Source organism: Podarcis melisellensis (genome assembly GCF_964234715.1).
Source record: "Podarcis melisellensis genome assembly, chromosome: 6".
Classification (NCBI taxonomy): Eukaryota; Metazoa; Chordata; class Lepidosauria; order Squamata; family Lacertidae; genus Podarcis; species Podarcis melisellensis.
In genome coordinates, this window is record NC_138538.1 from 87,523,370 (window position 1) to 87,537,781 (window position 14,412).

Sequence of the window (14,412 nt, forward strand, 5' to 3'; positions counted from 1 at the left end):
CCTCCTCGCTGCCACCAACCCGTTTCTCTCGGGTACACATGAGTCCAGACAGTTGTTAACATGAACAAATCATCAATGTATTTTATAAGCATGAACAAGTTTATGGTTTCAGTTCATTTTTCTTGGCAGTTTCTTAATCTTAGTTTCTTTACTGACCTATGCGTTCCTAACAACTTCAAATTGATTATCCCAACTATCTATCTGACTATCTATCTATCTATCTATCTATCTATCTATCTATCTATCTGACTCCACCTAACAGGTCCTCTCACTCTCTCACATTAAAACTAGACCAACCCACAGACTTATCCTCCCTCTTCCTTCTCCAACTCCCAGCTGACTTCCACACAACTCCAACTCTAACTCCTCCCCCTGGGTTCCCACCGGCCAATCACTTCACACTCATTTAACCCTTTCCTAGGAGGGTTTAACCCATTTAACCCACCTAGGAGGCAAACGCCACAGCGCCATTGCCATTCCAAGAGAACAAGGGAGGTTTTCGTGGTGAGTTCCGGCACCTCTTTTTCTAGAAAAATAGCACTCTGTGTAACTTCCGAGAAACAAGTAGCTATTGGAAACATCGATAGCCCACCTTGTAGCAAAATATTCTCAAGGCATCTTGAGAAGAAGAAAACAGAGAGGAATGCCAAAGAAAAGAAGCAAGTACAGTGGTACCTCGGGTTAAAGAACTTAATTCGCTCTGGAGGTCCGTTCTTAACCTGAAACTGTTCTTAACCTGAAGCACCACTTTAGCTAATGGGACCTCCCGCTGCCACTGCACGATTTCTGTTCTCATCCTGAAGCAAAGTTCTTAACCTGAGGTACTATTTCTGGGTTGGCGGAGTCTGTAACCTGAAGTGTCTGTAACCTGAAGTGTCTGTAACCCAAGCTACCACTGTAACTGGAAAGCATGGGTCTCAAAATGTACAGCTGTTAAGGCTGGTAAGGGGTTGGTTAAAGGAAAAGAAGGGTGAGGTTTGTACCAAAGGGCATGTTTTCAAGTTGGAAAAGCGTTTTCTGTAGGCAACTCCTCCCTCGAGACTACGAAAGCAGTGGGGCAGACAGAGTGCCGCCTCTTGGACTTCCGCTGCCTGAAGCTCTCTGCAATGTCCCAACTGAATTTCATGATGAAACTTCATAAATGCAGAGGATGTCATTTCAGAATTGAAACCCATACTTTCAATGCTTTTTTTCTATATAAAAAAATCGTTAGGGGGTACTCTCATTTTCCTACTCATATTGAAATACTGCCCCTCAATGAGGCCAAACTTAAATTCACAGAATGTTTAGGGATATGCGTACCCCTGCGTACCCCCAGAAAAAGCACTGCATACGTTTATTTCGTTCCCTGTGAGATCAGAGGCAGGCTGCCCGTTTACAGGTGTCTTTCCTTTTGCAGGTTTTTCATTTAAGTCCTTTGACTTCTGCCTGGACTTTGTTTTGAACCAGCAAATGAACTGCATCCTTATGTCTCAAAACAGCATCATGCTTGGCCTTTATTCTTCTCTGGCGATTTGGTAAAGTTTAGCACTCGGTGTTACTCATCTCAATCTTAAGACTGCGTGTGGTGGACTTGTAAAAGGGTAAAAGAGTATTGGGAGATAATCCACTATGAACTGAAAAAAAGATGTTTAAAAGTACTTTTCAACGCCCCCCTCAAAAAAAAGACCTAGAGTCCTTTTTGTTGGGGATAATTCGGACTGAAATTCCCAGGTGTCAGAAAAGCTTATTTATGTATGCTACTACTGTGGCCCATTATTTTGTTAGTCCCAAAATGGAAAATGAGCAAAGAAGAGTGGCAGCTTAAACTGATGGAATATGTGCATCTTGCAGACCTAACATATAGAACAAGAGAACAAGAAGAACATAGGTTTAGAGAAGATTGGGAAACGTTTATTGAATGTATAGGAGGAAACCGTGTACACTTGAAAACGTTGGCAGCATTAAGATAAATTCAACAGTGTAAATAAGTTTTGATGGATGCAATAACAAAATACTGAATGATATAGTTTATATAAAATATGCAGGGATTTATGATATGCAAAATACCATGGAAAGAGAAGAAGGGAAGTCATTGTTATTTTAAGGATGTAAAACGAGTTTTTTTAAATTGCAAAACAGAAAATCTAATAAAAATTAGAGAGAGAGAAAGAATGGGGGGTGGGGCTGCCCCATAGATGGCGTCCCCACATCACTTGCCTAGTTTCTTAGAAAGAAACAAAATGCCGTGTATTAAGTTGGGGGTTGACATAGCAGCCGGCACAGCGATTTCTTCAAGTAGCTCTTTATTTTGTAAGCTGGAATAGAACTGACTGCAAACAGCTCAGCCGGCCTGCTTTTATAGGCAGCCGGCTGTCAACATTGTAACAACCACAGCCCAGAGTTCCCGCCTAAAATAACTGCTGCGGACCTGAGTGAAAACTATCTACAGACCTGAGTGAAAACTATATACAGTATCCCCGTTGGCCCAGGGTGAAACTACACTACATAACACCCCTCCCCACCGAGATAAGGCGTTAGTTACAATCGTAATGGTTTCCTTATATACAGCACTACGCGTAATGGTTCAATTAGGCACAAAAGCATATCGGTTACATTTACCATACTTAGACCAACAGTGATACATGTCCAACAACATAGTCCTTTAAATAAGTTGGGCGCTTGGAAACTCTGCCAGACCGCCGGGGACTGGTAGCCAAGTCCGGAGGGCCACACAGTTCTCGCTGAGGCTGTGGTGCGACCCTAGGTGGCGTTGGGACCAACTCCCCTGGATCCGCTGCTGTGGGTGGAGCCTCCGCAAGTGGAGTGGTCTGAGTCTGTTCTGAAGCGGCTTGGTTCGGCTCCACGCTGGTAGTTTGCGAGGGAGGTGTAGGTGGGGCCTCGCCATCTGTACGTGTCTCTTCTGGAGCTGCAAGCGCAGTTGGGGGCACCTCGGTAGTGTCCAAGTTCCCAACCCTGCGCCTAAGCTGGTCTATGTGCCGTCGCCACAAGCGTCCATCTTCGAGTGCCACCTGGTACGAGCGAGGTCCAGTGACTCCCACTACTGTGGCTGGCACCCAAGGAATGTCCCCCACATAGTTCCGGGCAAAGACCTGGTTTCCTGGGACAAATGACCGTGGCGCGTTGGCACAGCCTGGGGGTTCAGCCACGGCAAAGTCCGGGTGTAGCCGGTCGAGCGGTGACCTGAGGCGGCGGCCCATAAGCAGTTCAGCAGGACTCCTCCCTGTGGCCGCATGAGGGGTGATGTGTTGCACGAACAAGTATTCGGCGACCCGCTCATGCCAGTCTCCCCGGTCCAGGCGCGCCAGTGCCTCTTTTGCCGAGCGCACCATTCTTTCCGCTTGCCCGTTGCTGGATGGATGAAAGGGTGCCGTTAGGGCATGGCGGATGCCCAGTCCCAAAAGATACCGCTCAAAGGTGCCTGACGTGAACTGCGGTCCGTTGTCAGAGACAAGGACATCAGGACACCCATGCGTTGCAAACAGGCCTCGCAGCACCCGGATGACAGCTTCGGTAGTGGTGGAGGGCATCAGGGCGACCTCCAGCCATTTGGAATAGGCGTCCACCACTACCATAAAGGTCCGGCCGTGAAAGGGGCCAGCCAGATCGATGTGCACCCTCGACCAGGGTGTCTTTGGCATCTCCCAGGTGTGTCCCTTAGCTGCCGGTGGTGCAGGCCTCGACTCTTGGCACGCTTGACAGGCGGACACCCAGGCAGTGATGGCATCGTCCATATTAGGCCACCAGACGTAACACCGAGCCAATGCCTTCATTTTGACAATTCCCGGGTGGCCAACGTGCAGAGCCTCCAGGACGCGCTGACGGAGTCCCTGGGGAATCACGACGCGGTCTCCCCACAGCAGACAGCCGCGATGAGCTGAGAGTTCATGTTGTCTGGTTGCGAAGGGCTGGAACTCCGATGCAAAAGGCCCTTGTGGCCACCCCCTCCACACCCAGTTGAGCACCCGGCTGATGGTGTGATCCTGGGCAGACGCGGAGGCCACAGTGGTAGCTGATACAGGCGCTGCCGGAAGATCCTCAATCAGAAGGAGCGATGAAGCTGGAGCCGGGTCTTCCACAAATGCTGGAAGAGGGCAACGGCTGAGGGCGTCGGCATGGCCCATCGATTTCCCCGGGCGATGGATGAGCCGGTAGTGGTAGGCAGCCAGGAAAACAGTCCATCGCAGCATGCGTGGCGAGAGGACCGGTGGAGTTGGACGATCACCGGCGAGGAGGCCCAGGAGTGGCTTGTGGTCAGTGATGAGGTCAAAAGTCCTGCCATAGAGGTATTCATGGAACCTCTTCACTCCAGCCACAAGTGCCAATGCCTCCTTGTCGAGCTGGCTGTAATTCCGTTCCGTTGGAGATAGTGTCCTGGAAAAGTAGGCGAGCGGTGCTTCTCTTCCATCTGGAAAACGGTGACTAAGGACAGCACCGATGCCAAAAGGTGAGGCGTCGCAGGCAAGGACCAGCGGCCTGGATTCACTGTACTGTACCAGCACACTGTCTGAAGAAAGGAGAGCCTTGACCGCGTTGAAGGCCGCCGTCTCCCGATGACCCCAGGCCCAAGGCGTCTTAGTGCTAAGGAGTCGGTGAAGAGGCTCAGCCACTGTGGCTTTGTGGGGCAGGAACATGTTATAAAAGTTCAGCAGCCCCAGGAATGCCTGCAACTCCGTTTTGTTCTTTGGGGTGGGGGCCTGCTGGATAGCGCGGATCTTGGATGTGGTTGGGTGAAGGCCGGAGGCATCGATAAGATAGCCCAGGAACTCTACCTGTGGAACGGCGATCTGGCACTTCTCCCTCTTTACCTTGAGCCCGGCCTCTTGGAACCTGGTCAGCACGGCACGGAGGCGCTCGAACAGCTGCTGGTGTGAGTCTGCAGACACCAAGACGTCATCAAAATATGGTACCACGCCCGGAAGCCCTTGCAGGAGACGCTCCATAAGGCTTTGGAAGATTCCAGGAGCCACACTCACCCCAAACTGCAACCGGCGGCAACGGAATGCCCCCCGGTGGGTGACGATCGTCTGGGCTTCAGCAGTGGCATCATCAACTGGCAGTTGTTGATATGCTTGGGCAAGGTCCAGCTTAGCGAAGACCTTACCCTCACCCAGGGAATGCAGCAGGTGTTGGACAACAGGAACCGGATAAGCGTGCTGCTGAAGTGCCTTGTTGATCGTGCACTTGTAGTCGGCGCAGATTCTCACCGACCCATCTGGCTTGACAGGCGTGACGATGGGGGTTTCCCACTTGGCGTGGTCAACCGGCTCCAAAACTCCTTGGGCAATCAGTTTGTCCAGTTGTTCGTCCACCTTAGCCTTGAGAGCAAAGGGAACCCGGCGTGGCTTTAGCTTGATGGGGGCGACTTGTGGATCAAGGCTAAAGGAGATGGGCGTACCTGTATATTGCCCCAAGGTGCCGTCAAAAACCTCGGCAAAGTCTTTGACCAGACCCTCAGTCTCTGCGTTAGAGATGCAGTTGATGCCGGTGACTTCCAGGCCGAGGGCATCAAACCAGTCTAGCCCTAGGAGGCTTGGCCGCTGACCTTCGACCACCACCAACCGGAGCAGGCCCGAAAAATCCTTGAAGGCGATCCGGAACCGGCCAACGCCTACCACGGGAATGTCGTTTCCCTGGTAGTCTCTCAGGTGTACGCGGTGAGAGTTGAGTTGCCTCTTGGACACTCTGGGTACCAGTCTTTTGATGGTGCTCCATGACACGATGGACAGGGCAGACCCGGTGTCGATCTCCATGTCACATGGAGCTCCTTCAATGAGCACCGTGACGTTCAGCTTGCGTCGCGTAGGCGAGTCGGTTTGGCCAATCGTGGTTCCAGACGGGCAGCGGCAGTTGGTGAGAGCGAAACAACTTTCCTTGGCAGACTGGAGTGAAGACTTGGACTTGCGAGTCGATGAAGGGGGGGTGTCAGACGGAGCCGATCGGCAGACCTTAGCGATGTGGCCCCTTCTGGAACACTTCCTACAGATGGCGTCTCTGAATCGACACTTGGCACGGGAATGGTTGCCTCCGCAGCCGGCACATTCCGGTTGGCCCTTGGACTTCTGTTGGAACTTCCTGCGCTCCCGCTTTGTCTGGTGCACGTCATCGTCTTCACTGGAGGATGCCTCATCACTGCTGGCCTCTTCATGATGCACCGGAACTGGCTCCCTAGCAAGACGCGGGCTGCTGGACTTGCGGATCTCCTGGGCGGAGCGTTCAGCAGCTTCTGAGGCCACAGCCTCCTCAATGGCTTTCTGTAGCGTGAGGTCTGGCTTGGCTAGGAGACGCCGTTGCAGATGGATGTCCCGGACCCCGCAGACGATTCGATCCATCAGGGCATCGTCTAAGTCTCGGAACTCACAGTGCATTGCAGCCTGGCGCAGGGCGGTGGTGTAGCTGTTGATTGACTCCCCCTCTGCCTGGTTCCGGTGGTAGAACGCATGGCGGGCAGCAATCTTGGACGGCTTTGGTGCATAGTGGTTGCGGAGCTTCTCTTGGATCGTGTCCCATGGTGTTGCCTGGACTGCTTCAGGCGCAACCAATGCTCGGGCCGTCTCAAACACCTCAGGCCCACAGAGGCTGAGGAATAGGCCCCGCTTCCGATCCTTTGATACTGCTGTCAGCTCGTTGGCTTGGAGGTAGCAGTCGAACCGAGCGAGGTAGGAGTCCCATGATTCAGAGGCTGACACAAACGGCGGTAGAGGCACAAGTGAAGCCATGATTCCGATGCCGGCGTGAAGGGCGATGGATGGAACACAGTGCTCTAGCCAGAACAGTCAGCTCTGAATTGGTTCTGCCCAGTGATTTCGCTCAGTGATTTCGCTCTGTGATTCAGCTCAGTGATTCAGCTCAGTTCAGAGGCTGGCCGCATCTGGCTGTGCTCTGATGTCCATCCATCCCACCTTCGTCGCCAGTATTAAGTTGGGGGTTGACATAGCAGCCGGCACAGCGATTTCTTCAAGTAGCTCTTTATTTTGTAAGCTGGAATAGAACTGACTGCAAACAGCTCAGCCGGCCTGCTTTTATAGGCAGCCGGCTGTCAACATTGTAACAACCACAGCCCAGAGTTCCCGCCTAAAATAACTGCTGCGGACCTGAGTGAAAACTATCTACAGACCTGAGTGAAAACTATATACAGTATCCCCGTTGGCCCAGGGTGAAACTACACTACATAACACCGTGGGTGAAAAAGGCTGAAAAATATTGAAGCAACACACACTAATTTCCATGTTTTTAGCCATTTATTCTAGGGGCAATACAGTACTATGTTTATTTGGCACTCTGTTTGGAGGGGGCAGGGTTTGAGGTTGCGCTTTTCAGTTGCACAGCTCTACCTCTCTTTCAAATCGGAACCAGTGAAGGCGGTGAAGGTGTGAGTGTCTGGAGGCGGTTGGAGGATGGATGGCGGCTAACCAATTGAGGTTGAATCCTGACAAGACAGAAGTACTGTTTCTGGGGGACAGGAGACAGGCGAGTGTGGAGGACTCCCTGGTCCTGAATGGGGCAACTGTGCCCCTGAAGGACCAGGTGCGCAGCCTGGGAGTCATTTTGGACTCACAGCTGTCCATGGAGGCACAGGTCAATTCTGTGTCCAGGGCAGCTGTCTACCAGCTCCATTTGGTACACAGGCTGAGACCCTACCTTCGCGCAGACTGTCTTGCCAGAGTGGTGCATGCTCTAGTTATCTTTCGCTTGGACTACTGCAATGCGCTCTATGTGGGGCTACCTTTGAAGGTGACCCGGAAACTACAACTAATCCAGAATGCAGCAACTAGACTGGTGACTGGGAGCGGCCGCCGAGATCATATAACACCGGTCTTGAAATACCTACACTGGCTCCCAGTATGTTTCCGAGCACAAGTCATAGTATTGGTGCTGACCTTTAAAGCCCTAAATGGCCTTGGTCCAGTATACCTGAAGGAGCGTCTCCACCTCCATCATTCTGCCCGGACACTGAGGTCCAGCACCGAGGGCCTTCTGGCGGTTCCCTCGCTGTGAGAAGCCAAGTTACAGGGAACCAGGCAGAGGGCCTTCTTGGTAGTGGCGCCCGCCCTGTGGAACGTCCTCCCATCAGATGTCAAAGAGAAAAATAGCTACCAAACTTTTAGAAGACATCTGAAAGCCGCCCTGTTTAGGGAAGCTTTTAATGTTTAATAGGTTACTGTATTGTAGTGTTTTGTTGGAAGCTGCCCAGAGTGGCTGGGGAAACCCAGCCAGATGGGCGGGGTATAAATAATAATATATTATTATTATTATTATTATTATTATTATTATTATTATTATTATTATTTTAAGATAATGCAAGGTGCTTGCAACCTTAGAAATATCACAGCATCAAGGGTGGACCTTGGCAGTGGCGTAGCGTGGGTTGTGAGCACCCGGGGCAAGGCAAGTAATTTGCGCCCCCTAACCCATGGATTTGCGCTCCCTAACCCATGGATTTGCGCCCCCTAACCCTAACCCCCAGATGTTGTGCCCGGTGCGGCTGCCCCCCTGCACCCCCCCACGCTACGCCACTGGACCTTGGTAGTAGGGCACCCTCTACAAGGCCAAAATCTGACGTGCCCCTTATCCACTGCCTCCCCAACTCACAGTCAGTAGGCCGCTGGGCTTTGGGTAGGAGGCGCAGCGGCTCTAGGAGGGTCTTAGAGCCCTCCCAGCTCCTTCCCTAAACTGGGCAGGCACATGCAGGACTTTAGGAAGAAGAAGGGAGGATTCTAGGACATGTCAGCACCCTCACGCTATAGCCTCCTTCCCAAAGCAAGTGCTTTTTGGCCTTTGGGAAGATGGCGGAAAGGCGTCCACTTGGCCCCTGAACTCTTTGTGGGGAATCTGGTCGCGTTGTCCTAAATCCACCTCTGACAGTATTTTAGATCTATTGTCCATTTGTGCTGGAAATTGGAGCTTAGAGGGTACAGCTTTAGAAAGAGGACTCTCCTCTTGACCTATAACTGACATTGCTCCGTCTTACAGGTGTGGCAGACTTCAAGAGTGGGATGACTTTATGGAGCTGTTTGAACAGGCCAGAAGGTTGGTGAGGAGAACGAGTGCGTCGCTTTATGCTAACCATGGATTCTGCAAGTTTGTGGAGTGTGAGGCTCTGTTGCTGAGAAAATATATCGAGGAAAGGCCCGGGAAGGCTCGTGAGATGCGCAACAAGATCACAAAAGTAAGGGCTTGGAGGTGGGCTCTGGAAATTTCCTGTCTCAAGTGTCCCTGCTCCTGCCAACCTAGCAGTTTGAAAGCACGTCAAAGTGCAAGTAGATAAATAGGTATCACTCCGGTGGGAAGGTAAACGGCGTTTCCGTGTGCTGCTCTGGTTCGCCAGAAGTGGCTTAGTCATGCTGGCCACATGACCTGGAAGCTGTACTCCGGCTCCCTCGGCCAATAAAGAGAGATGAGCGCTGCAACCCCAGAGTCGGTCATGACTGGACCTAATGGTCAGGGGTCCCTTTACCTTTACAGTACGCCAAAAGATAGGAGTCACAGCATGTATTGTCTCCCTTAGCCTCTTGAGACTACACTTTTGCAACACATTAAATACAAGATAATAGCCACCAAATAGCTGATTCTGGGATGGGCTATGTTGCTTCTCCTTGGGTCTTTTTGCTCCTTGCCATACTGAGCTAAGCCGAGGTTTATTGCCTGAGCTGTGACCTGCGGTTACGCTATCTCCTCTCTAACCCTGAGGTACATCCAAGAAGAAACCTTGGCTACAGTTTGTCTTTAGTGAGGTGAGGGCTTCATCGCAAGCCACAATTTGGACAGCAGTTTGGCTCCCTGTCCTGTGCGAACTAAAAAGGGAGAAGTCGTGTTTTGTCTTTGCTTCCCATCCTTCTTCTCCTATTCAACCTCGCTGTCCTTCTTTTTTCCCCCTTTGTTTTTAAAGATTATTTATTGACATTTCAAAAATAATACATTATAAAAAACAAAAAAGAAAGAAAAAATAACAAAAATACAAAATAAAAACAATTAAAAACCCATAAAATTTCCATTTACTTATTTTCTTTTAACTTTTTTCCCAGACCCCCTCTCGCCTCCCCTTTTTGTATTCCAATTCAAATTTTTAGCTCAGCAAATCCTCACCAATAGTTATTACGTATTTCTAAAACCCTGATTTTCATAGTCTCTTAAAGCATTACAGCTGGGAACCACTTAATTTCTATCCAACATCATTTTAACATTAATTATTTTTACAATATTTCTGTAAAGAGTCCTTAAATTTATTCCAATCTTCTTCCACCGACTCTTTCCCCTGGTCTCGGATTCTGCCGGTCATTTCTGCCAGTCCCATATAGTCTATCACCTTCATCTGCCATTCTTCTAGAGTGGGTAGATGTTGTGCCTTCCAGTATTTTGCAAGAAGTATTCTTGCTGCCGTTGCAGCATACATAAAAAAATTTCTATCCTTCTTTGACACCAATTGTTTGTTTTTTAAAAAAGATATTTATTAACGTTTCAAAAGTTATACAGAAAAAACAATAATAAAAACAAAACACAAAAAAAACATATCAAATATAAAAAATACAAAACTAAAAACAATTTAAAAACAAGTAAAATTTCATTCCCTTTTCTTATAACTTACTTCCCAGACCTCCTCATACCTCCCCTTTTTGTATTCCAATTCTAATTATTAATTCAGCAAATCCTCACCCTTAATTGTCATTTAATTTTCAACCTTTCTTTTCTTTTTACTTAATCATTACAGCTGAAAACCACTTAGTTTCTAAACCAACATCATTCTAACATTCATTAATTTTGCAATATTTCCCAAGATAGTCCTTAAATTTCTTCCAATCTTCTTCCGCCGTCTCTCTTCCCTGGTCTCGGATTCTGCCAGTCATTTCTGCCAGTCCAATATAGTCTATCACCTTCATCTGCCATTCTTCCAAAGTGGGTAGATCTTGTGTCTTGCAGTACTTTGCGATGAGTATTCTTGCTGCTGTTGTTGCATACATAAAGAATGTTCTGTCCTTCTTTGGCACCAATTGGCCGACCATGCCCAGGAGAAAGGCCTCTGCTTTCTTCAGGAAGGTATATTTAAATACCTTTTTCATTTCATTGTATATCATTTCCCAGAAAGCCTTAATCCTTGGGCACGTTCACCAAAGGTGAAAAAATGTACCTTCATTTTCTTTACATTTCCAACATTTATTATCGGGCAAATGATAGATTTTTGCAAGCTTGACTGGGGTCATGTACCACCTATATATCATTTTCATAATATTCTCTCTTAAGGCATTACAAGCCGTAAATTTCATACCTGTGGTCCACAACTGCTCCCAGTCAGCAAACATAATGTTATGTCCAACATCTTGTGCCCATTTAATCATAGCAGATTTAACCGTTTCATCTTGAGTGTTCCATTTCAACAACAACCTCGCCGTCCTTCTGACTCTGCCTGGCCTGATTCTCCTATTGCTCCCATTAGAATTTGGAACAAGCAATTACGCAGTGCTCCACAAGCCCCGTCTACTATTCCAGGGTTTACCATATGAAGGCCTACGTCGAACTCATGCTTGGGCAGGACGAAAACAGCCAAAGCTTCCTTGAGAAGGCATTTGAGGTCAGCGAGATGTATGGAAACCATTTGGAGCAATCCTGGCTGGAAATTACCAAGGTAAAGTCTTGAGATCGCCAGTCAGTAAAAAATATTTTTCCAGGGACAATGGACAGTGGACCAGGCAGAGGGCCTTCTCGGTAGTGGCGCCCACCCTGTGGAATGCCCTCCCATCAGATGTCAAGGAAATAAACAACTATCTGACTTTTAGAAGACATCTGAAGGCAGCCCTGTTTAGGGTTGTTTTAAAGGATGTTTTCATTATGTTTTTAGACATGTTGTAAGCTGCCCAAAGTGGCCGGCAAAGCCAGCCAGATGGGCGGGGTATAAATATTATTATTATTATTATTATTATTATTATTATTATTATTATTATTATTTGTGATGCCCAAGAATAACATGGTGGTATGTAACAGATCGAGAGTAAATGAAATAGGGGATATAGATATAGATATAAATGGGACAATCCTGAGATTGGACCAATATTCCTGGGAGACGACTAGATACAGAATGGCATGGCTGGTGTGGAATTTTGACTGATCTGTATTTCTTAATAAAAAGGCAACAACTTTAAAAAAACCTCAATTGCACACGATTAAACATCAGAGTGGCTTCATATCTTGCGCAGCCTGCTCTTTTTCATGTGGTATGCTTGGAACCTTTTTTTCAGCCAGAACTCAGTCCCAGCAAGGAAGAAGTTCATGGTGAGTTCTGACACCTCTTTCCCTGGAAAAATAGCACTGGCTATGTTCCTTGCCAATTCCCACCTAGCAGAGTGGTGTGCTGGCCAGAAAGTGGCTCTTTCACAACTGTGTCACGATTCTAGGGTGCAGAGATAGTACCAGGCAAAAGATGAATGGATTCCTCTCTGCTCCCCTCTCTCTACCCCAAACAGACTCTCTCAAGTAACATTCTGAACAGTTCCTGTTTCCTTATTTCTCCTAGGAGTGGTGGTTCACTGGCAAAAGTCCCATGGAAGATTACTGGTTAAAGACGGCTCCTGATTTTCCCATATGGGAAGTAGGAATGGCAGAGAAAGACGTGGGAGCCTTCCATAAAAACAAGTATCTGTTGAATGTGCCAGAACTGGACATAGACAATCCATTCCCAGACTCAGTGAGTGAGGATGAGATAAGCTGAGATAATTCTCAAGTGCACCAACTCTCTTCAGCAAATCCTTTCTTCCTTTGCTAAACTAATATTTAGCCTGTCCGTCCCATTTCCTCGTCACTTTATCTTTTCAAATAGATAGCATCCCATAAAACCTTGCAACAGAACACTGAAATTCAGCTTCTTCAATGTGGATTTCAGTAAAGCTTTGAAATGAGACGATGATCTCTATTTAAGCATATTTTCATGCTTTCATTCAACAAAACACAAAACCTACATGTACTGCTTGCCCTTGGCTGAGGGTGCTTCTGAACAAACTGATTGTTCAGATTCCTTTTTTTTCCAGTCCTGTAGCTTTTTTCAGGTATACAGGGCCGAGGCCCATTTAAGGCTTTAAAGGTCAGCACCAACACTTTGAATTGTGCTCAGAATCGTACTGGAAGCCAATGAAGATCTTTCAGGACCAGTGTTATATGGTCCCGGCGGCCACTCCTAGTCACCAGTCTAGCTGCCGCATTTTGGATTAGTTGCAGTTTCCAAGTGACCTTCAAAGGTAGCCCCACGTAGAGCGCATTTCAGTAGTCCAAGCAGAAGATAACCAAAGCATGTACCACTCTTGCGAGACAGTCTGCGGGCAGGCAGGGTCTCAGCCTGCGTACCAGATGGAGCTGGTAGACAGCTGCCCTGGACACAGAATGAACCTGCACCTCCATGGACAACTGTGAGTCCAAAATGACTCCCAGCCTGTGCACCTGGTCTTTCAGGTACACAGTTACCCCATTCAGGATCAGGGAGTCCCCCAAACCCTGTCCCCCAAGAAAAGTACTTCTATCTTGTCAGGATTCAACCTTAATTTGTTCGCCGCCATCCATCCTCCAACTGCCTCCTGACAAGACATACCCAACAGGGTGTTGTTCCCTGTGGCTCCAAATCTTATATTGGAGTGGCACCAGAAGAAGTCGTAGAGATTCCTCCAAGACGAACTGGCTCTGAGTGGATTCTTTGGCGATCACTCGTAGCTGAGTAAGATCGTCTTCCATGAACATGGTCTTAACAATGAGTCTGTAAGTGACTGTGGAGGCCAATTCTGGATCCACACATCCTTCCACAGTGGGGACATAGGTTTCTGGGTGGGAGTTGATCACGGTGAGGATTTGCCAAGTGTGCCTTCCTCTTAGCACATTTGTCCTTTTCGTCCTGAGTTTGAGTGTCTTCAAAGACCATGACACCTTTGGTAAAGGATGTTCTCCAACTGGAGCGCTGGCAGGTCAGTGTTTCCCAGATTTGCCCTGAGAGAGTCTTTGAACCTCTTTTGTTGACCAGCAGCATTACACTTTCCATTTTTAAGTTCAGAATAGAGTAGTTGCTTTGGAAGATGATAACCAGGCATCCACACAACATGACCAGTCCAAAGAAGTTGATGTTGAAGAATCATTGCTTCAGCACTGGGGATCTTTGCTTCTTCCAGTACACTGGCATTAGTTTGCTTGTCATCCCAAATGCCAAGTGGATAGACACTGAAAAAATACAACAGTGACACCCTGTGGCTGTAGCATCTTAAATCTAGCCTTGTTTTGGAATATTTTCCCCAGGTAAATAGACAGGAAGTCAGCATAGTGTGGTGCTCAGTGTGTTGGACTGGGACTTGGGGAAACCAGGGCTCAAATCCCCGGCCATGAAGCTCACTTGGCGACTTTGGGCCAGTCACCCCCTCTCAGCCTAATCTACATCTCAGGGCTGTT

The 14,412-nt window shown here is 48.3% G+C and overlaps 1 protein-coding gene across 3 annotated transcripts in view; it reads left to right on the forward strand.

Moving 5' to 3' along the window:
- Nucleotides 1–12,889, forward strand: part of ADCY10 (adenylate cyclase 10) — a 73,301-nt gene extending 60,412 nt beyond the window's left edge. For all 3 annotated transcript variants that reach the window (XM_081914796.1, XM_081914794.1, XM_081914795.1), the window contains 4 exons: nt 1,400–1,517; nt 8,974–9,169; nt 11,432–11,620; nt 12,506–12,889. In XM_081914796.1, coding sequence (XP_081770922.1) covers nt 1,400–1,517; nt 8,974–9,169; nt 11,432–11,620; nt 12,506–12,700 — 698 coding nt within the window. In that variant the 3' untranslated portion in view covers nt 12,701–12,889. The remainder of the gene's footprint in view (nt 1–1,399; nt 1,518–8,973; nt 9,170–11,431; nt 11,621–12,505) is intronic.
- The last annotated feature ends 1,523 nt before the right edge of the window (nt 12,890–14,412 follow it).